Source organism: Egretta garzetta, unplaced genomic scaffold (assembly GCF_000687185.1).
Source record: "Egretta garzetta isolate BGI_Z169 unplaced genomic scaffold, ASM68718v1 scaffold193, whole genome shotgun sequence".
Classification (NCBI taxonomy): domain Eukaryota; kingdom Metazoa; phylum Chordata; class Aves; order Pelecaniformes; family Ardeidae; genus Egretta; species Egretta garzetta.
Genome location: NW_009259117.1, coordinates 376,524 through 400,556, shown reverse-complemented (window position 1 = coordinate 400,556; position 24,033 = coordinate 376,524). Strand labels below are relative to the sequence as shown.

The window sequence follows — 24,033 nt, the reverse complement described above, 5'->3', positions numbered from 1 at the left end:
GTTAACAATGATGATTATCAACCGAGAAATGACAAAAAGCTTATTTATTTTTAACTCTCCAGTTTTGAAGCATGTTAGATTTATTGCAGCTTATCCATAAAGGATTTAATCAGATACCTGCATAGAAAGAGCACCAGGGCTGTCTCATTAGTTGTGTGTAAAATTATTTTCATGACTTTAAATGATCATTGTACAATAATAGCTCTGCTAGAAATAAATACCTTTTAAGAATAGTTTTCCCTCCACTTTTAAAATTTATAGTCTCTATAATATCTTCACTCTTAGTCTTCCACCTACATGCTTTTTTTGTATTATTTTTTTTATTGCTCTCCTGACAATTTGCCTTCGTTTTGTGGGGGTGCAGTTGTTGCCTTTTGAATTTAATGCTATTTGATGACTTGCAATTGTGGTATGACTAAGACTGTTATTGTGCCTACAAATGCATTGCTGCTCCCAGAGTAAGCAAAGTTGAGTCCTAGACTTCAACACCTCTGTGAACAAATGGTATTCCTCTATCTCCCATCCCTGCTGTCACCTTTAAAAATAGAATGCCTGGCAATGTATGCTAATATAAATATTTTCAATATTCTTGGGGCAAGTAGGACCATCTTAAGATCTCACCATGGAAGTTGAAGTGCATACAAGAAAAACACGCGATGTACTCTTCATTGTACCAAGCCCTTACTTTGCAGCTGAGATAAGAATCCAGGAGGCTTTGGAATGGTTGAAAGGTTTCAACGCTCATGGATGAGTAAATAAGTGCCTAAAGTTAATAAAACCATTTATCAAAACAATTATGCTTGTTGTACAAAATATTCCTCCCTCTCCAGTCAGTTCCTCTGTTTGTGCCATTATATTCTATATGCACAAATCATGTTTATGACATGATGCTTAATGCCTGCTTTTAAGTGGAATGTCAGTCTTCCCAGAAACTTTACTCCTACGTAGGTAGTGCACACAATACCACTGAACTTTTGGAGCTTGTGGAAAGTGAGTAGGAGGATTTCTCTAGGGACTCAAACTGGCTCCGCTGAACACTGAAAGCTCCACAGTACAACCCAGCGACACACAAAAGCTACAAGAACATTAAGTTTTGTTACAAAATGTACAGATAAACATTTTCTAAAAGCACATTGATAAAAGGCAATCTACCTGTGGATTGAACAGTTTAAATCTCTTTTCCTGAAAGCAAGAAATCACACCTTTCACTTTGGAGATATACTTACATAGCATCTTCTAGCAAATTAAAGGATTTTTTTATTTTGTCATTAATATGCATATGCCTTTGCTCTTAAGTACGTCTGGGATTCTAGAAAACTTGTTTCATAGTGAAAACAAAATCTGTAATAAAAAGCTGTGCACTGTTCCCTGAAAATTTAGAATTTGTTAGGGTTTGATAAACTTACCAGTTTTGTCCTTCTAGAAGGAACTTTTCCTGGAAAGAATCCTGTGTAACACTGTATCAGAATTACCACCATACACTTCCAAAAGGGACTGGGAGGTATCATATAGGGCGTGACTCCAAAAGAAATACTTTCCAGGGAGATTTTGCACAAACTCTGTTCTGCTGTATATGTTTTGGTTGGTATCTGTGAGCAGGCATGCCTTTAAGCTTTTGTTTTCCTACTCTTTCCTTGACTATTCATTACTTAAACAAATATGCCTGCATTATTTACTTTGTATGTGCATGCATTCTTGTTGCTTGCTTCCTACCTCATGTTATAAAATCTTCAGATTTCAACATTGTAAAATTTTCTTTATATTAGCACATGAGCTGTTGCTGAGAATCTGCAAGAAAAGGATATTCTATAGCTAGTGTATTTAATTTGTGAACTTCTTAAAGCAAATTCATTCTGTCTTCTAACATAAATTAACTGCTTCACTTTGGTGACAGGCTATTATTTCTGATGCTTCAGTCATGCTTTGTTTCTTTTTTTTCTTCTTTTTTTTTTTTTTTTTTTTTTTTTAGTAGCCCAAAAAGGCGAGGTGATTACAATACAGCCCTATCATAGTTCTGAACTCTGTAGCAAGGGCTCTACTGACTTCATAAGAAGCTGTAACAGCTTCTCTTTCTGATGGTAACCCTAGCAAAGATAAATATTGGAGGAATAGAGAACAAGACTGATGAAAGCTGAGGAGTAGGAGATGGGATTCCCTTAGAACAGTGGTTTGGCTGGAGTGGAAAGACACCAATGCTTAAAGCAGTCTGCAAATACAGAGTTTTTGTAGGTGGCTTGTCTTTAGCAGCTGGATGCTTGGTTTTTAAGAAGCCAAACGATGCTTTTTTCTCTTTTAGTTAATTTTAGCTTTATTCTACAGAAGGCATTGAAATCCAGGGGAGAGAGAACACTTTTGGGGGCCCTTAAATGCAAACAGAGGATGAGAAATGAATGTTAAAAAATTACTAGTTTCCAGCAAGCTGGCTTTCTTTGTGGATGTTTATGGTGATAATTAAGGTGATACACACATCCTTTCCGTTTACCACCCGAACGTCCTTTGGGACAGGATTTATAGCATGGTTTTGACCTGTTACTAGCTGTTTCTTTTTCAAGCTACTCCAATGCTGGGTCAGATAGCTACAGTTGAATATAAACTCTTGTTTCCCTGATGAAACTTATGGCTCAGGGTGCAGTTATAACTCTGAACTTAGTGACAGTAAAACAGTTTGACTCTACCTGCAAGAACTACTTAGGTACTTTTATTTATCTTAAGTATGGGATAAGCTTTACGTGTTGTACTTCAGAGGCAGGTTTTTGTGGAAATCTTTAGACATAAAAGATAAAATAAAAATCCAGCTTCGAGTTCATCATAATGAAAGTCATGGAAGAGGCTTTTTCCAAGTACAGTAACTAATGCTGTATCTGTCTTTGTGTCGTGTCTGTCTCCACCTACACGTTTTTTTGTTCAGCATTCCTTGTGGAGCATGGTGGAGCATGGTGGGAGGGGTGGAGTTGAGCAGCAAACGTAGGTTATCCATACTAGTATCCTCTCCAAGCAAAAGCAAGTCATTTTCTTTGGAATTCCGATGGTACTTCCTTTCAGATTCAGTTACAGTAAGGCCTTCTTGCTAAAGCAGTAGTGAAGTATGCCTGAAGCTTCAGGTAAGTACAGTGCTGGGAAATGTGACAAAGATCAGCTCAGACTTCAGTACGCTTCATGGTATAGGGAGGATTGGTTCACGTGTGGGAGAAGATCTAATGTCAAAGACGACATTCTTCCCTCCCCACTCCCACCCCAGCGATTTAGCGGGTTGGAAGGACTTGTGGATGAAAGCTTGTTTGATACTACTCTTCATCAAACATGTAAATTACTCTTGTCAGTTAATAACAGGGAGCTGAGGGAAGTGCTTGACATCCTGTGACTTATGATAAGTACAAAACGTACTTGGATTAAGTAGACAGCTTGCTGGATACAGCTAATGAAAACACAAAGTGCAGTTTTTCTTCCTCTGGATGCCATCCAGCTTTTTCTTCTTTCCTACCTGAACTAATGCCTGGCGTGTTAGAGTTTCTGAACTCTGTCTGAAGCATCGCAGAACTTACTATCAGTGCTCAGTATTAATATTGAAGAACCTGAATGGTGACGGACTTTTTCATGTTCTAGACTCTTGTTATCTTTTTCATGAGAATCCGTTATGCTATTATTTACAGCATGCCTGTTAAAGTCAGGGAGCTTTTTCTAAATGCAATGCTACTGCTGCCTTATTTGATTTTATTCATCTTTTACTAAGATATTAACGGTGTTCAGTGGCAGCTGTTTCCTTCTCAGAATGTTCTTCAGCACCTTGCAGCTTAGAGAATTCCTTGCTCAGTGGCGAGATCTTTGATAGTGCTTTCTACATTTTTTCTTCTACCCTTGGTTTGTCCAGTTGCTTTTTAAACTCCTATAAACCTGTTGATGCCCTTTAGGTTTTGAATGTGGTAAGAAATTGAATAGTCTCTCTGTTTACCTTCTCCATTTTGCAAATTCTTTGTATGTTTAGTGTCATTCTCCTCGGTTTCCTCCCCAGGTTAAAAAGCCCTGATAATAGTGTCTTACTAGCACTGAGCTGGTTTCTTTTTTTTTTTCTAGAACAGTGTGTTACAACTCCAAGGTTTTCTTCTGAGTGGTAATAGTCCGGAGCTTATCACTGTGTGTACAATGATAAGGTGTCGTCTTGTTTTGCATTTACTGCATTTCATCTGGCCTTCTGTCACTTCATCAGTCGCGCAGTGCTTCTGCAGGTTTTGTTTGGGTTTGGGTGTCTTTACAGTAATAGCTTCCGAGGTGTGCTTTTTGGCCTGAATAACACAGAATCATCAACAGACTCCGTCATCTCCCTGTTAGCCCCCCCTCCCCCTTTTTTTTTTCCATTCACCCATAAATGTATTGAATAATATAGGCCTTATCGTATATCCCTGCGTGTCTAAACTGATAATCGTTCCCCAGGGAGAAAGTGAGCTGTGTATTTCTATTCTTTGGGGGTTTATTTCTTAATCTCTCACTTACCCATCTAACAGCCTACATTCTAAATTGTTTAGAGGACTTCTGTGAGAAGTCTGCCTTACTCGCTGCCTTTGAAGATAGGAATAGGAGGCGGATCTGCCTGTCCTCCAACCCTTTCACTCCTTCAGGGACATATTACGTCAAGGCTTTTTACACAAGATCTGCTGATTTTGCCCAGTATATCTTTTTTTGCCCCCTCCACAGGCTTATGATTTTTTTTTCTTCTATGTATTTGCCTCGTATGGATATCAGATTTAATGGGCTCCGTTGTCACGGATCTCTCTGGCATCATACTTGCAGATTTCTGTTTCTCAGTTATAAGCGAGAGGCTACACGCTGCAGTAAATAGTTCAATAGAACACTGGGATAACCAGCTAAGAGAAACTACAGTTTTAAACACAATTAAAAGAAATCATAGCTTCTTTTTAAAAGATGTTTGAGACTGCTGTTCAGGAGCTTCTCAACGCTGTTCCCAGGCAGGGATAAAACCCCATGTTTTAGTACATTTATTTTACTTCAGGCTTCTGTTTTTCAAATACTCAGTTGCCCTTGAGCTGTCTGTAGCCCCCATAACCTGTGAAGCTGGCCGCTCCTTGTGTGCTTGAAAAAGGCATAAAACATAGGAACAGATTCTCCAGACCTTTTTCTCTTGACCTATCATGGTATATGTTTTAAATTTGTTGTTTTTTCTGTTTTCCTTGGTTTGGCATGACCTTAGCTTTGCAAGGATGCATTCTTATTTCTAAGAACTTTCCTTCTCCTTTTTTCCAGTCTGGCTTTGCTTTTAAATATGACGGTAGCAGACCTTTTGCTTCTGACACTTCTGTCTGGGTACTCAGTCTACCTCGCTGTTACAGAGTGGCTCACTAACCTCTTAAACTGGGTTCTGTGCACTGCTCGATTAGAAGCAAGAACTGTTATTCTGTCTTCTGGCTTCTCTGCTTAGTTACTTGGTGAACTTATTTTTTTAAAGGTATCTAAAATCTTATCTTGATACTGTTCTTGAATGCGATGCTTTCTGGGAGGTAGTTGAGGTCATTATTGCTGGGTTTTGGCCTTTTTGCTGCTCTTAACTTTTTGCAGTGCATATTAGTTGTATTTATTCAAACAAAAGATCGAGGAAGCTGCATTTAAAATCCTCTATTTAAAAACCCCTAAAATTGCAAGGTCACTTGTGAGATTGATTACTTCTCGTTGCTTGGCCCGCTTTGCTGGGCTACCTTGATAGCAATTTTCATCTGTGCCAACTGTCAAATCCTCTCGTGAAATGGTAAAAACGTTTCTGTACTTCTCTAAGTGTGTATTTGGTGAGCTTGGAAGTGTCACCCCTGGCTAGGACTGAACATGTGTACGCTTAACTCTTCCTGACTGTTCTCAGTCACTTCAGCAACACTTGCTCTACTAATAAAAATGGGAAGGCCAATCCAGAAATTTTGTTTTGTATTTTGTCATCTTAAATCCTTTATTCTCCTTCAACACATGTTCTTTTTCCTCCTCCTCCTCCTCCATGTCCCTGTCCCTTTCTTTTCTGAGCCCAAATGAATGCTTGTAGTCGCAGTCATATAGTGTGTATGCCATACAGGTTTCCTTTGTATACTTAGTGTGGGTGTTGCTTGATGCATTAATCTTTTGTTTGGTAGAGCTTCCATGCAGCTTTAATATTCACTTGCAAAAGCTGTAATTTCTTTTAACTTACCTATTTCAAATTAATACTTTGTCTTCATTATTGCCTCCTGTCTGAGAAACTGCTTTCAGTTTTCCTTTTATCTTGCTCTCATTAGGTTTCCACTGTTCAAAGCACTTGGAAGTGCCCTGCTTGTGTTTGTGTAAATTAAAAAAAAAAAAAAAAAAAAAAAAGATTTATTGTGGATGATAACATAACTGTCTTGGGTCTGGCCTCACTACCTGCATGAACAAATAAGATCTTAAGCTCAAAAGGCATAAGAGATTGTGATCCTTTAAAATATCAATTTTTTTGCTTTGGTACTCCTTGTTCATGGTCTTTCTCCTCTTGTTTTATCTGGAATTCAGGTGCTGCAGCTGTGACCTAAGAAGAAAGAGCTGTGTGCACCTGGCCAGGGGATGGTAATAGCAGGCAAGGTGTAAAACTCCCTTGTTCTGGGTAAATCCATGCTGCTGAGAGCTTTTATGTGTTTGTGTTGGTAGGAAAGTAAATCAACAAGCACTTTTATTATTCAGCGTGCGCTCTGTTGACTCTTTCTGCATGAAATAACTAATAGATTTTTTTTTTTTTTTTTTTTTTTTTGAAGGAGGGCAGTGATTCCTAGCAGTTAGAAAAGCACTTAGGAAATTGAGGTGGTTTTATGTGATGGCTGCGTGTGTATGATCCACTCTGTTTGTATATATACAACTAGAAATCTTTCCTTACGTGAAAGGATTATTATTTATGTGCCTTTAAATATTTTAGAATTCATGAATGGAAGCATCATACACAGTGTAATTTAAAATGCCTTTTTTTTTTTTTTTTAAACAGTGTTTGTCTGAAGTGTGTGTAAAACATTTTGCTAAATATGTCATCAGATATTCGCAAGAAGTCAACCTAACTTCAATGGTGCGCGCATGTTTCAGTTGTATATGTTAAGGGTATTAGAAAGGTTGGGAATCTATTGCATCCATCATTGATTTGTGCTAGAAGGAAATCTTATGACAACCACGGTGTAGTCTGGTTGTCTATAAAATCTTTTGCATTGAAAAGATTTCTGACCTAGATTGTGTAAGTCCATTATTCAAAACCTGGTATGAATGTTGAAGAGTTTGTTGGATTCTAATCCTTGACATAGTCCAAAGATGAGGCTTATATGTGTTTTTTAATCAATGATGGCATCTTCATTTTGCGACTTAATAATTTTAAACACTGACATCTTGCAGTCTCACTTGGACTAATCCCCTGCTATGGATTAACTGCTTTTTTGTCAATTTAATTGCGAAATTTTAGGGGTAAGGGACGATAATTACATCCTAACATAGTATTGCATAGTATTCTTTAAAAACATGTTTCCTTTTGCATGATTTCCTATTTGTGGTCAAAACCTAATAGAAACAGTAAAAATGCCTGCCTATGCTGAAATGAATAAATTTCCATTTAAGCCTATAGCAGCAAAGCTGGAATCTTACTGTATGTAGTCAATGTGCCAAGTAATGTGTAAAGTTACAGAAAGTAAACAGCCTTTAGTTTTCATCAGCGTGTTTACAACCTACCTATATAAACAGCTGTGTTGAGACTTCTATATTCTGAGTATTTTTCCTGGAGTTGTATAACATACTTTTTACTAACAAACAGAAATGACTGTAGTAATGTTTTGATAGCACCTTTTGAAGTCTATCAGCTAAGAATATGCAGTTTTAGCTTACGCTTCTAAATGCTGTACAAGACTGAAATGCCTACAGGTCTTTATCAATTTCATTGTACTGAGTCTTTTTTTAATAAGTGCTTTAATAAAACAGGTTTTAAGTGACAGCTGTAACCTGTTCAGTGAAAAGCCTGAATTTCAAAAGTCGATATTTCTGTAACCCTTCAGAGGTTTAAATGCTTTCTGTGGCATGAGGACATAAGTGCAGCAGACTTGGAACTACATCTGCTTCATCCTTTGCAGATCACAAATAATTTTTTTTTTTTTTTTTAGTGGAACTGAGAAAATTAAAGGGTACCATATAATTTCATACCTTAAGCTTCAGACTTAATCGCACAGAAGAATAAAAAGAAAACATTAACATTTATTAATAATGTCATTATTCCAATATCCAGTGAATTATTTGTGTTGTGACCTGTCTCTGGGAAGGTAGAATTAGCTAAATTGGGAACTGAACCACAGAGCAGCCTGATGATGAGCTAAGGTTTACACAGGGTCTTGGAGACAGAGTAGGACCTAAAGCCCTACATTAGGTCGGGCTGCTTACAGACCTACATGAAGTACTAACGATGCTTTCACATCCCTGTCCTGTCTTAATTTGTTTCTGAAAGGAATGCTATGTGCCGCCTAAAACTTGTGTGCTTCCACCTGAATGACTGCGGTGCTTGTGAACCTGGAATAACCGATAGACTTCATTGGCTTATATAAATGCACCTGACACACAGCAGCTAGTGAAGTCTTATTTTAATTGTCACAAAAGATACAAGAAGTATTGTAAGATAAATGTTCCTCTCTTCTGGAAATTTTTATATTCAAGACGGAGTAAAATTTGACATTAAAAAGACACGAGTTTTTAGCAAATCTGGAAAATAAAAGCTTCTACTGACAGCATTTCCATTGCAGTACTCTTATGTGGGAGGAATACACATCAAGGAATTTTCTGACTAAAAACATGCTTAAGAACAAGGGTGATAAGTTTATAGATCACCACTTTTTATGGTATTTTTATGGTGGGTGCGTTTACTCTTGTATGGTATTTGTTCTAGTGTTGAGTTGAATCGAAAGAAAGTGTGTGTTGTCCATCCCTGTTCCAAAACACACTTTGACTGTGTTTTGGCCCTTTTACCTTCAGAGACTGACCTAAATACTTTGTGAGAAAGTAAATTGATATGGCAGTCGTGAAATTTGAGTCGTTCATGCTTTATCTTTTCACTTATCCTCTTGCTTATCCTTTAAGCAAAGGAAAAACGTTGCTAGTTATGGGAGCACTATGATACTAAGCTATTCTAAATTTGATCTCCAAACCACTCCACAACCTGCTCTTCTGCCCTTGCCCTACAACTACAGAACCAACCCACAGACGTAATTTTAATTAACTATCTCTTGTTTATATTTATAGGTCCCATGTGAGAGTACATACAAGCGATAACTGGGTGGGAGGGATTGGGCAGGAGGTTGAAAATAACTGCAGAAAGCGGTTCTTTCCCCTGGGAGTCAGCTCTGTTAGAACAAACATTTCAACAAGTTTGCTGCGGTACCAGCCCGTTTCATTTTCTTTTCTCAGTGAAGGTGGTAGTTGGACCATAAGGCTGCACATTTAATTTTTTTTTTTTTTTCTTTTTCCTACCATCTTCCTGAAGAATGTTATTTAATTGTTAATCTGCAATGTGATTACAATAAAGTAACTATATCCTGGTGTTGAAGAAGCAAAATGGGAACGCTTTACAGCTTTCTATTGTAATAAGTGTTCTTATTTAACAAGCGTTCATCTGAGCAAGAGATGGAAGGGGTCAGAGCCAGGCTATGTCCTATGTGTGGCAAGTGGAGCAGGAGAGAAAAGAAGGCACTTTGCCTGTATAAGCCGCCAGAGAACCACTCTTCTTATTAGGGCTTATATCAGTTTAGCAAACTACTTTCCATCGTTTGCTTTTTTGTGTGTAAAAATTCTACTTAATTATCAACCACTAACTTCTGAATGGTTTACCCAGACTATACCAAAATAATTTGTGGTGGTCTCATCTCGACATGCAGAAAACCCTGAACAGAAAAAAAAAAAAAAAAAAAATTCATGGGTAAGACTGTTGTTGCTGCTGAAATTTTGATGCAAAAGAAATTAATGAATGTGAAAGCACAGGAGGAAACAGAAAAGTACTGCCTTGCCCAACTTTTTTCATTTGGGTGGGGTAGGTGGATGAATATTCTGTTTCTTGCAAACAATATGTTCTTTCCTTTAACAACTTCTTTGTTGTAAGCGCAAAGCCCCTGAGCGATGTCTGTTGGTGCGAGTGGTGCCATCTGGAGAACAGGCTTCTGACTTGTTTGGAGTTCAATCCCGTTGGTTATATATCAGAGCAAGGAGATTAAGTGGTTAATTTTGCTGGGATGGTGTTTGCCTATTTTACAATAATATTTTTACAGCTTTCTGAAAAGACCCAGTACGAAATGAAAATTATTTTTCATTACGTGCCTTGTTTAGCCAGACAACATGTTATAATCTGGCATTAGTATTTTTCCAAGTGGAGCTTGGCAGACAAAACTGTGCAATTGTGAAGGAGAAAACTTACTTCATGGTTTGCTCTTGTTAAAATACATCCATTTTAATGAAAGCGTTGGCTTGTAGCCTGTTCTTGTTTGGAAATAGTCCCAGTAACCAGGGATGTTAAAGAATGTAAGTAGCCCTGTTCTTCAGGAAATAATTTGGAATCGGGTTTATTTCTTCCTTCCTCCCACCTCTTGAAAAAAAGCTGATACTAGATGGCATCTCAGCTAGCAGGGCTGCTGACCAGCTTCTCGCCTTATTGCTGCCCAAATTAGGTAGAGGCTGAGATCTGTAACTTTTGAGCGGACGCCAGAAAGCTTCTCGCAGTTTCCTACATTCGGAGACTTTGCTTCCGAACTGTACTTTCTCATGCTGCCTGTGCCCTCGGTACGTCGCTACCAAGCGTCACGGTGTGTTTGGTGAGCTTGTGGGGTAACGTGGTACGGCTGCCTGTGCCCTCGGTACGTCGCTACCAAGCGACGTGGGGTAACGTGGTACATATGGGTCAAGCTTTGGTGCTCCTTGTTGAGTTTGGATCTTCCTTTCTAACCATGGGTTTAGGCTGGCTGGTAAAACTGTTATTTTGAATCAGTGGTCTGTTGTCATTTCTTACACTGACTCAACTTAAAGCGTGCAAGTTGTATTGATTTTTCTCTTCAAAATTCTTCCCAACTAATTTATGAGAAACCTTCTCATAAAAAGTAGCAGTTCTGGCCTTTGTCAGCTTTTCCATTAAACTTATTCTGCGTTCATCAAGTGGCACACAGCATGATGTTATTTACAAACACTGGATGTCAGATACAGAAAAAATCTTGAAAGCTTTAGGATTGACTGGTGGAGCAATATGATGCTTTGGGAAAAAAAAAAAAATCAAGCCTGTATGTGTTCAGTAGATAGGAAAGGAGAAAAATTTAGGTGCTAGGGTGGAGCTGGACAGAAAATGGAGAGGTTTATAAGGTGTAATCATTGCTTATTTCCGTGTGCTACAGAGACTGAGGAGCTGAGTCTTCAAATACACTGGACATGTGTTAAAGACTGGTTAATTTTTCAAAACTCTTGAAAAGGCTTCACTGCTAAATAAAGAGGCTTCCAGGTGAAAGACTGAAGTGCTGTCAAGAATAAGAACAGTAACAGTGCAAACGCTGATCCATACTCTATGTTCCACATGTGCTCATATTTATTGTAATGAATATTCTTCTGTTGAGAATTAATCCTTTGGAAGTAAATGAGAAACTAAACTGTATGTGTCATCCTGTGGCAGGTACCATATAACAAGTAATGGTAAATATGCTGAAGTACAACACTGAGATGCAGTGTAAATATTGTAAAGAGTTAATTTCCACTGTTCCTGCAAAACACTTGTGTTGGATTTTTTTATATATAATCCTTTAATTCTTCAACCACATAAAGCAATGATTCATAAAATACTTTCAAATATTGCTAGTAAACAATTTTCTTTATCAAATTAATTTATAGAGGGCATGAAGGAAGAACCTGAAGTGCTCTTTGAGGAACTGCTTGAGAGGGCCAAAGCTGGAGAACCAAAAGCACAAACGGAGGTAACTTTACATGCTCTTTGTCCAGCCTTGTTTGCTCTTAATTCCAAAAATAGCACTGCCTGCTGTAGAACTATTATCTCCTCTTTAGTTGAACTGTGTCTGTTTTGATCCTCAACTATTCAAAGGAAGGTGATGCCAGGTGGTTTCTCCGCCTTGAGAAATGCTGCTTGCTTGGGAGCGTTACTGGCTTCAGGTCCAACTCTTGTGTAAGCCTTTAGGGCACGTATGAAAACGGGGAGGGTAGGCTGAGAGCATGGAGAAGGTACGGAACTGCTTTTGTTTTTTTTCAAAAGCACGTGCCAAAGAGTTACTTGTGGAGGTGTGCAGATAGGGACTGATAATGCTGTCGGCTCAGCACTGCACGACAGGCAAAGATAACAGGACCCTTGGGCTGGACTCTCTGGAAGAAACTGCCATGGAGGTGCTTTAGCAGGATCAGAGGTTGCTCGGTGTTTTGCTCTTACACCACATCTCTGTTGAATTACCACATTTTAGAAAAGACCACCCTCCTTGCTTATTGAAATTAGCTATGTTTAGCTGTGCAACGGCAGAAATCATTGAATTAATAATGGCAGTTCTGTGCTTGTATATGTTAGCACTTCAGGTCTCCCTTAGGTTTTAGAAAAATTGTACCAGTTCTCTGCTGCATTTCGTTATCTGGTGTATTGGTCTAATAGCTTAAAATTGTTTAGAAGGGTTTTAATTCATGTTTAACCTGGTTAGCATTTTACTTGAGCATTCTTTTCCAGCTTCAGCTTTGATGGCAAAAGGGAGTGGTTATGGTCTCCTACATGCTCGTTAGTTTGGGTTTTTCACCACGGATCACCCCTCTTTTTGCTAAATAAAAATAAAAGGTGGGGATAGGAAAGAAATCCTTTTAAAGCTGGTAAAAGAAACACGGCAATGCCAAGCTCGCTCCCCACTCCATCTCAGCTTGTTTGAGGGGCAGGCTGTCCTTGGAGCTGTAACCAGAGACAGGAACAAATTCCTCACCTTTGAAACAGCCGGTGGCTTTGTGGAGGATGAAGCTTTAGCCTTGAGGGAATCGCTGCTGTAAAATCCACCTTTTGGCTCTCTTCCTCCACACAAAAGAAGGCAAACCCCATAAATATTCTTTCAGGGTATAACTTCCAGTTGAGTAAGAAGTGCCTTATGTAATCTAAGCCTAAGATGTGTGCATACGTACGTATATAAATAATAATTTTTTACCCTTCTCAATTCATTCCACCTTCACTCCCCTCCTTTAGCTCTTTAACTGTGTACACTTTCTATTCCCACACAATAATAGGATTCTTGTCATAAAGAGATCCAGCATACAATTTTGCTTCAGTACGCACTCAGGATGAATTGACTGCCTTAAAAGGAGCCCCAAATACAGTCATTTCTTCCCTATGCAATCAAATTTCTTGTGACTTGTGGAGAGGGAATTAGCTTTCAGTTTTTAAAACCCTAGAAAAATATTTCTTCTCTGTTGTGGAATGCGTCCCTTTAGACTCAGTTAGAAAAATCTATTTTTATTTCTTACCTTTGTAGGAGTAAGAGTGAGAAGCTGAGATGGCACGGTTGTGCTGTGTGCTAATAATTACAAAGTCAAACACAAGAAATCACTCGGTTCACTGGCTTGTAGTTATTACTGTGAGTTTATTCAAAAATATCCCTGCAATGACTATGGAAATAAATGCACTCTGAGTGGCTGTCAACCTGTATTACCGTAGCTTTATGTAGTTTCTTTATTGAGAAATAACTGTACAGCAATTATGTAAATGAGACACCCACAGCTGGAATTCCGTAATGGAGAAAAAGCTGCTCTGTGTCTTTAACCAGAGGATGTCTGCAAGGGGACTGCTTGAGATATCTGCTGCGGTTAGCAAAGCCCCCAGGTGAGAGCAACCTTTGGAGAAGTACAGCATGAAGAACTGTGTTAAGCCATTATCAAGTACAACTTCATTTCACAGTTTTATCTTATGGGAAAGAGATAATCCCTGATTGCTTAAATGACAGATCTGAGGTTAACACCATTTCCCATCACTTCTTCCTCCTTTGATTGCTGTGGGCTGGAGCTTTGCAGCCATCTTCAGGTGGCTCCATGTAGGAGCTTTGCTATGCCAGTGAAAGGTGGCTGTTGAATGGGGCCTGTTCTCAGGCAGCTGGTAGACTTTCCAGTAGTATTTCATGGAAAATCTTGACGTTTGTTATGGGACTTGGAGGTGGGGGTTTTTTTGCTACCAAAACTTTTAACATACACAGAAAAGCTTGTCATTTTATAATCAGAATAAAGGGAAGATTTTTCTGATTGCTCAGATTTTGGGGGTGGGTTCTGTGGATTTTTTTTGAGGGGGTAAATGATTAAATCTTAATGTTGAACTTCAAAAAAAAAAATATCCCCCCCAAATCCCACTAACACCTCCCTGCCCCCCCAAAAAACTAAAACCAAAAAAACAAATAAAAAAAAAAACAACCCACAAACAATACAAAAATCCTCACAGGCAAGCCAAAAACCACTTCTGTCATAAAGCAGGTGTTATGCTGTCGTTTTGCTTCTGCAGTAGCCTTGTGCAATATGACTAATTCCAAAATCTGCTAGTTTATGTTGCAATACGAGTTTTTATGTTCAAGAGATCCTTATGAACTTGAGAGAGCTGCATCTACTCTTGAATCTTTGCTCCAAATCTCAATGGCTATAAATATAAACATGTTCAAGAAACAGCTGTTCTTGTCAGAAGATGTCATTTACCATGTAACTTGTTCAAGCAATTCCTTTCTGAAATAAATAGCTGAAAGTACATCTGCAGTTGGGTGATAAATCACCAGGCAATTGCTGAAACTTTTTTTTTTCCTTCTGTCTCATACATTCTTTTCTTGGTCTGCCACTATATCTGTGCACTCTTTGTTGAACTGTGGCATGACCTCAGAAACATTGTTTAATTCTGACTTCTGGATTACTTAGTCCATTTTTTTTTTTTTCTTAGTTCTGTATTTTTTTGCATAACTTCACTATGTATGTGCTATGGGTTTAATCACTATGATGCCTACCCAATAATTATCTATGTAGAAGTTGCTGGAGCACCCACTTAGGTGTATGAAGGCAGTTGCAAGACTGGAGACCTAACCTTTCCTGGAAGAAAAAGATCTTTTTGATTGTATCAGTGTGTTTAATCTACGTGGGAATAATGTGTCTTTCAAAGGTACTTCTTTAGTCACCTTTAGTGGTAACACCAAAGGCAAAGTTTCAGAGAAACTGTCAAACAGGTTTTCTTCAGCAGGTAATACTGCAGACTTACAGAGCAATGCTCTTAAGGTATTGCATTAATTACTCCTAGAAAGTAACTGAAGTAACAGTGGGGAGAGAAGGGAGTGCGGTGAACCAAGCAAAAGCATTTCCCAGCTTCTCCAGGCACGCAGATAAAATGTCCAGTTTTGGCCACTTTCTGCAATTTAATATTTTGTTGCCTTGTGATATGATAAGCAGAAGTGTTTCATGCTATTGCATAAATGCATTAGTATATTACCATGTATTTAAATTTTATAGAAGGAAGAAAAAGGGTGATTTTTTTTTTTTTTCTTATCCAGAAAACAGTAATACAGGCAACTGCTTTGTAATTTCTGTAATCCTAAACAGGAGGGTTTTTACAGGCTATATCACTGGAATTGCTTGATGCTTAAGCAGTGTTAGTTTTATTCCATTCACTAATTAATCATGAGTTTGCTTTGGCCTTCAGTGGCTAAACTGCTATGAGTCAGGGATTTCACTGCTGAAGCCTCCTTCCACATCAAAGCCCTTTGTCAATAACTTAACTTCATCTGAATTTCTGAGTGTCATGGGCACCAGGTTATTACACTTAATTTTTGTGTTTCTATAATGAGGCTAGCAGTGTTGCCGGACCATTGTTATAGGAGGAAAAGAATTCAAGAAAACTTTTCACACCTGGAGCTTTACCTGATCCTGCTAGCTGCTCAAAGACCAACAGCAATGAATTCATTGACCTGGCCAAATGTGTTACAATTCCTTCTTGCTTCCAGTTCTGGAAACTGATCCTTCACTGCAGAAGATCAACTTACAGCTATGTTCTTTAGTGCTAGGAGCAACTGTTTTGACCTTTTGTTCGGAGATAATTTATTCTAGCTGAGTTCCAGGCGTGGGGAGGAGAGAGACAGTAGAGTACATTCCAGTAATTGAAGGAACTGTGTTCTCTCCTTCTTCTAGGTGGGGAAACACTTCTTAAGATTAGCAGAAGAGGAGGATGAAGAACTTAACAACTGTAGTGCGGTTGACTGGTTCATCCTTGCTGCTAAGCAAGGCCGAAGAGAAGCTGTCAAACTGCTGCGTAGATGCCTGGCTGACAGAAGAGGTATGGGTGCTCTGAGACTTGCTTGCACTTCCGACTTTACCTGAAATAATACTATATCCATTGTAACACAGAAAAGGGGTTAAAATATGATGGGAATGCTCATGGCAAAATTATGTGAGTAGTTGCTGACAGCATATTCAAACAGGTAATTTACAAAGCATTAATTACTGATACTGCTTATAAAAGCATTTCTATTATTTGCTTGAATTCCTTCATGGAATTCATGCTCGTTCTTCCCCTCCCCACCTTTCATTGAAGCTTCTTTTCTTTGACCATGAAGGTCATACATAACCACACACCTCCTACATATCTGCTGTTGTTTCATTCTTTTGCCCCTCTACAACCTCTCTCCTAATTGGTCTTTTTTGTTGTCTTCTCCCACTTAAAGATTCACATCTTCCTTCATGCTACTTCCCACGCTTGGCGTGGTCTCCTCTTGTCTGCCAACTATCTGAACTCTTATTTAAAGAAAAAACAAACAAAAAAAAAAAACCAAACAAAAACCAAACAAAAAAACCCCTTTCATTAAATTCTTGCTGCCTTTTACATGCACATGCGTAGCCACACCACCTTTGGCCTGAACTGCTGTACTTCAGAGGTTGAAGCAAGACATAAGGATAATGGGTGTCTTGCGCAGCCTTTGAAGTGCAGTTTAAACTTAAGCAATGTGAATAGATTTTGATCTAGGGCATTTGAGTAATTTATTTAGGTGGCCAAGATGTGAATGAAACCTGAGAAGTTTCAGACTAAACTGAGAAAAAGAAATTGTGGGCAAATCTGTCATTTCTGCATGTGTGGGATAATAGTATCTAATGTATTTTTCTTTTCTTGAGGCATCACTTCTGAGAACGAGCAAGAAGTGAAAAAATTATCATCTGAGACTGATTTGGAGAGAGCTGTGAGGAAAGCTGCCTTAGTCATGTATTGGAAATTAAACCCAAAAAAGAAGAAGCAATTAGCAGTTTCTGAACTGCTGGAAAATGTTGGGCAAGTTGACAATGAAGGTTTGTTCATGAACTGTTTATGGTATTGATAAAAATATATACTTACAGGCAGAATACAGCTAGAAACTTAAAGGGCTTTATAAACAATCAGGCATGAGATAAAAGCAAATGTATGCTCTACTGAAGAAAATGTAACAGTGTTAATGACTCTAACTCTCTTTTAACTGTGTTCTCTGGACCGATAAAGTTAGTTCATAAAGGTCTGCCAACTCTTGCTGTAGGTTGTGATTCAGTTAAGCGCTCGTACAAGTGACCAAATATTAAAAATATCTTCAGACACTCGCTATCCTTGGAAAATAAATCTCTTGTGGTGTTGCTGTGTTTGATTTTTTTTTCCTTAACAGTCATCCTGATGATACCTTACTAGATATTTACAAACCCGGTCTTCAAGATACATGGCTCACTCTGCCATTACGGCAGTACGTGTTAGCTATGTCAAGGCTGTTCTCTTTTCTAGGAATAGGGATATAGAATAGTAATAGGAATATAGAAAGCTATGTAGCCACTTCTTACCTGTTTATATGTATATTTGTCTTTTCCTGACTTTGAAGAAATAGCATTCACCAGGTAGTGCAGCTTAAAGAACATTCCAGTTACTATTTGATCACCTTAATTGACTGCTTTGACTTTCCATAAACTTCTGTTATTGAACCAGATGGCGAGAAGCAACCTGGCCCGGTCCCAAAGTCGGTACAGAAGCAGAGAAGAATGCTGGAGCGATTAGTGAGCAGTGAATGTGAGTGCATGCTGCTGTTTTCGATCTTTGCCTGTGGTTTTGGTTTCTGTTTTGCTTCGCTAAGCAATTTTGTGCTGCCAGAGTAAGAATGTATAGTAAGTTTGGATTGCTGTAAACTGATAGTGTCACTTTATTGTGCGTGCAAGGTTCATCTGCATGTGATCTTGCGGAAGACCTCACCGTTACAGTCAACTTGTTAGTGATTAGCGTACTAAGAGGAGTTTGCATGCAATTTTATTTATTATATATTAAATTTATATTCTTGCCCTTCCAGCACTTACCAGTCTATTCAGCAAAAAAATTTTTGCACTTCCAATAATTTTTTTTTAGTTCTAAACTGTAATAAGCTTTCTGCTTATAGTAAGGGAATTAATTATGCAACCATTTAATGCAGACAGATCCCTCATTCTATTTGCCTTGCTTCTGTTTGCCATTCCCTCATAATTAATGTTTGTCTTTTCATATTTGTTCAAGACTATGTAGGAAAGATGCACCAAGATACTCCTTTCATAACTTAGGGGCAGCTTAGTTCATGTGGTGGGGAGAATTAAACCACTCAACACACACAGGGTCAGACTTGTAGAACCAAATCTGTGAGTTTTGTAAGGTGATGGTGGGTGTGGGGGGTTGGACTTGGAATAAAGTTCTGCCTAGGCTTGCATATCGAAGAAATGCTGCTATGCTGCTGGGCCTTTAGGAGGAAAGTCAAATTGTTAAATTAAGAAAATGCATTACAAACAATGCAGCGTGTGTACTTTTTCAAGAACATTATCTAACATAAGGTTTGATTAATCATTCTTGGGAAAATCTCATTTTCTTGAAATGCAGTAGGTCATATGAAATCATTCATGTGCAATCTAGATAAGTTCTTGAAGAATGCTTTTAAATGTCGCAAAGCATATTACTTATTAATACATCTGTAATTGAGAATATGTGTAACTAAAGCATCGTATGGGGATTAGTGAGCCAAAACTGGGGGTTTGTGGGTTTAAACTCCCTGAAAGATTAGATTTACATTTCATTAGGCCAGTTTGGCCTTTACCTTCAAGAACTGTATTTATTACACAGGTGACTTCTGAAAAACAACATTCCTAAGAAGAATGGAGTATTTCACTTTTATATAAAACTTTGACAGAAGTAAAACAGGAGGAGAGACACATGCCTGTGTATATACGTGAAGGATTAGGTGACAGGGAGAAATAGTATTTTGGAGACCAAGCTTGTGGTCCTATCACAACATAGGTGAGAGTACATCAGCTGTTCTTGTGACTCGTTTGCCGCCCCTGGAAAGCTAGGAGTAGTCCTTCAGGGATAAGATTGTTGTGTTTCATGGTCCGGTAATAGTACCATAGCGCAGATGTACCTGGGTTCGTTGGACCTAAGTTGCATTGGTGCTTAATGGATGGCAGTAGTGTTGTTCCCATCCCTCAGCTGAACTGGCACATGCTGACAGAGCGTGCATGCAAAACAAGTCATTTTGTTCTGGATTCTTCAGTAATTCAAAGCGTGTCAGAAAAGGAACTGGATTTTTTTTTTTTTTTTTTTTTGAAGGCTTAAATGGCAGATAAAATAACAGGAGAGTAAATGAACCTACATGTAAGTGTAGGCAGAAATTGATATGCATTTTTTTTCCTACGGCGGATGGGGGAGGCAGGGGAATTTGTCATAACCAAATTGAAGAAAAAAAATCTATGAATAATAAAGTAGAATCTACAACACACGCTTTTTATATCAATTTAAGAGACACTTGGGTGACAAAATACTAATAACATTTAAAACCAAAAAGTTTTCATCAAACACTTAAAGTAGGAGTAAAGCTGTTACCTCTTCTCTGGAGAGCTTTTATCTTTTCATGGATGAATAAGACAGCTTTTACTCTCCAGCATTTACTTCTCTGATCCACTGAGTTTCTCCATTTATCTTGCCAGCAGGAGGTTCTTCCTTCAGTTTTAATACATTGACAATACTTGGAAGATAATTTTTAAGCCAGATATGTGTTTGCAGATACGTGATCTGGGGTATCTTTAATGGATATAAACAGAAGATTAGAGCTGACATTGCCAATGGACAGTTGTTGCGTGCCTGAGAGTACACATGTCGTTACATTTGGTAGGCCGTCTATACATAGTAAGTTAATAACTCCTTCCCCGTCAGGATGTCCCATGGTCCTGTAAAAGTGCTGGTAAGGAATTTTTGTGAGGTTCTAACCATGTCTGCTTGCTGATTCCACCCCAAAAAGAGGCATCTTACCGCTGCATATTTTGTCCCAATAGGACAATAAGTTTAGATGACACAATTGGTATTAGGCTTGATCTGAACCCCACCAAAGACAGCTAAGGAGTCTCACTGATTTCTTTGTGCAAGCGATGTCACCTTACAGCCTGTGAATGATAAGAATAGTTAGCAAAAATAAACTCTTTCTTGTTTCTTGGGAGGCATGCCAGATGGTATTTTGTGGGACATACGGGTTCATGCAATGAAGAAAAAAAAAAATTGAAAAAGTAAAAGTGCAAGCAAAAGGCAACGTCCATATTGTGAGATTAAAGCAAAAGACAGATTGTAAGCTGCTGGTTTTCTATTGAGCTCTTTTAACACCTCTCTTCCTGTAGCAGGTATCTTGACAGAAATACTTTATTCTGTTCTGTATCTACAGTGTTTTCAATATTAAATTATGATATATTTATATATAACTTCTATAAATGTAACACTTCTGTAAAATTAAAAAATAACTACGCTCAAATCCACTGATCCTCTGACTTTAAATTTAGTGAAGCAGTTCAGCTTTCTGTCTCTAAAATCTCAAACTCGTATTAAGCAGACCAGCTTTCATATCTTTGTATCAGCTGACTAGCTAAACTTACTGCGTAGGAGGTGTGTTACAGATTTTTGTCATTCAAAAGTCTTTCATATCTACAGCAATGTCATTTGATTTAGCGTATGGAAAAAAGTTGCTGTTAATTATCCTCCTTTACAAACGACATCAAGCTTGTCTACCATAGAAACTAGCTAATCTATGCTAATGTAAGGAACTGGCTGTGAAAAGAGTTTGAAGCGGTGTATAAATCATCTTCTGTCTTGCAGCATCCCTAGAGTTTTCAGAAGTAACCTCTTGCTTCCCTTCGACTGACGGGAGAGGATAAGGATCTTCTCCCAGGGCAGAGTGATAAATTCTGTCTCTGTGTACGACTGAGCAATGTATATTTTGTTGCTGGCTACCTGTTTGAGATCACAGTTGATATAGTTTGGGGGAGGCCCTTTGTATAGCCATCTAGCATATTAATTTAATACACTGCAAGTAATCTATATTTAGTCTTGTAGATGTGAATACTTGGGCGTTTCCCATAATTATATGTCCATACTTCTGAACTCGGAAAAATGACTGTTAAATGCCAAATCAGAAGTCGGTTTTTTCAGTTACAAATGCACAGATAATTCATTACTGTCCTGTACAATTCTTTCTTTTCAGCATGTCTGCTAGTTAAAGATTTCTCTCAAGAAGTTACCAAAGATATAATAGCTTATGATTTAAAACTGTGTCACCTAATCCAGTAGTCTTTTTTTTCCTTGGAATACTTGCAGGTAAGCTACATTCACTCACCCTGTTCCCCCACTTACCAGTATAATAAACTTACCTGCTGGTCTGACAAGATTTAGAGTGGTCATATATTGCTGGCACAAGCAGCTTGTTGTTTTCAGCACAGATCTCAGAACAAGTTGCAAAGTAAGACCGTGTTATTGGTAGTCTGGTTTTTGAAGCCCAGAGCAGATCATCTCTAATACCAGGAAAGAAAATTAATATTCCAACACATAATCAGCACAGTGTTGTAGTGATACTATTTACTCAAAGTCTTCATTTTATCTTTTAGCTAAGAAATTTATTGCTTTGGATGACTTCGTTGAAATTACCAAGAAGTACGCAAAGGGAATCATCCCGTCCAACCTGATCATGCAAGAGGAGGAAGATGATGAACTGGCAGGGAAGGCTCCTGAAGAGTTACCCCTGCGGCTGAAGGTAAGAAGGCAATGCTGAACAGGTCATGCTGAAGGGCTCTTAACTTTATGCATTTCAGACAAGACAGAGATGACTTGCACTTGACTCTCAAAGCTGATGTTTAGTCTGTATAGGTCAGTACAAGAATTGTTGCTATACTTTCTTTTTGGACTTGACTTTCATATATGAAGTTTACAGTTTCATATACGAGTCATGTATTTCAGAGAAAGGGATAATGGTTTTCCCTGGAATATGGCAATCTACCTTCATTACATCTCAGTGAGGATTTAAATGTCCCTATCATAACTGCTGTATTTTTATTACAGATGTTATTATATGCTTCATATCTATCTTACTTAAGCAGGAGCAAGCAGGTGGGAAAAATTATCGATAGCCTTGAGGTGTGAAAAGGGTCTGTTACAAAGGAATTCAAGAACTGCAGAACTTGCTGTTAATGGTTTTCTATACCAATTTAAGGTGCATGCATTCAAGAATGGTATAGATTTCAAGCAAGGTGGGGGGTTTCTAGGTGCTGGCATGAGAGTTTTTATCGTAATTGTTGTAATTTTGTTGTCTATTATCATACGGTAGGGGTGAATAAAAAAGGGGGTTTCTCTTTCCAATCTTTTGAGATGCATTTACAAAGAACAACAGGGATACCTTCGCTAATAAATAAGCTTATGCCCGAGTCATTGTGTGTGTTGCCCCAGTTCGTCATAATGCATAGATCTTTGCTGAAGCATTCTTGGCCTTTCCCTTGAACTAATTAATATAAAAGCATTAGTTCTGGGAAAACATAAAAACGATCGTTTTGGGGGGGGGAAGGAGGATTGTTTGCAGCATCTAATATGCAGATGCAATATTTGAATATGTGTTTGAAAAATCCTGTACCTTTTTATTGATCCTGTGTAAAGTGTGTGGTTGGTCGTAGGGAGAGGATTCAATCCAGCAGTTCCTCAGTTGGCTGGTGACTGTTGGAAAATGCCACGTAAGATAGGTAGAATTTTAAGATCCTGTACAGTTACTGTTGTGGATTTAAAAGAATCCCTAAACGTGTAGTAATTCTAGTTAAAGGTATTTCTGCTGCTTACAAACCAGATTTTGACAGCTGCATTCATAGACACTTGGGAAGAATTGTTTTAAAGATAAACCACAGCTGTAGCGGCTTCCTGGAAGTGCCTATGAATCATATGCACTGCTTCCTGTTGTGCATATGCATATCAGAACGTATAGCATAATCCTTGCAGAACAGTGGCAGAGTTAAGTGCTTTAAAGCTACCCTACACACAGCACAAGTAATGACTTAAGATAGTACAGGACTGCAGCCGTGTAGTTTATCTTCAGTATGAAGTTAGTGGAGCAGAATATTTGACTAGGAAGCCATTTAATTATGTGTGTCAAAGGTAATGAAATACATCTTTCCTGAAATCAAAATCGCCTCTGAGCTTCATCTGACTGAATTAATCAAAATAGAGCTAATAATCTCAGACAAAGTAATCTCATTTTATTGGCAACATTTGTCAGAATTATAAATCTTCTCCTGGTAGCTGAGTTTACACAACTGGCTGCTACTGCTTCAGCTAAGAATATCTGTGATGTAAAGATACAAAACTGTCATAAATAAAATGCTTTTTTTCTCTCTTTCCAGGTTGTAAAATATCCCCTTCATGCCATTATGGAAATTAAAGAATACCTTATAGATATTGCATCAAAGGCTTTTTTTTTAGTTGCTGTCTACCATTGTCCCAACACACCATATCAATGCTCTCATCTTTTTCTTCATCATCAGTAATCTGACAATTGATTTTTTTGCCTTCATTATTCCCTTAGTCATATTCTATTTGTCCTTCATTTCTATGGTGATTTGCACATTGAAAGTTTTTCAGGACAGCAAGGCTTGGGAAAACTTCCGCGCTTTGACTGACCTACTGCTTCGTTTTGAACCAAACCTAGATGTTGAGCAAGCTGAGGTGAACTTTGGGTGGAATCACTTAGAGCC

General features: G+C 38.2%; 1 protein-coding gene across 1 annotated transcript in view; it reads left to right on the top strand.

Annotated features, from left to right (window-relative positions):
* The window catches only part of WFS1 (wolframin ER transmembrane glycoprotein), a 35,270-nt gene that overhangs the window by 9,005 nt on the left and 2,232 nt on the right, over window positions 1-24,033 (top strand). The window contains 7 exon segments of the mRNA XM_035891104.1: window positions 11,872-11,954; window positions 16,159-16,303; window positions 17,137-17,307; window positions 17,963-18,043; window positions 21,910-22,055; window positions 23,683-23,760; window positions 23,762-24,032. Of these exon segments, the coding sequence (XP_035746997.1) occupies window positions 11,872-11,954; window positions 16,159-16,303; window positions 17,137-17,307; window positions 17,963-18,043; window positions 21,910-22,055; window positions 23,683-23,760; window positions 23,762-24,032 (975 nt within the window).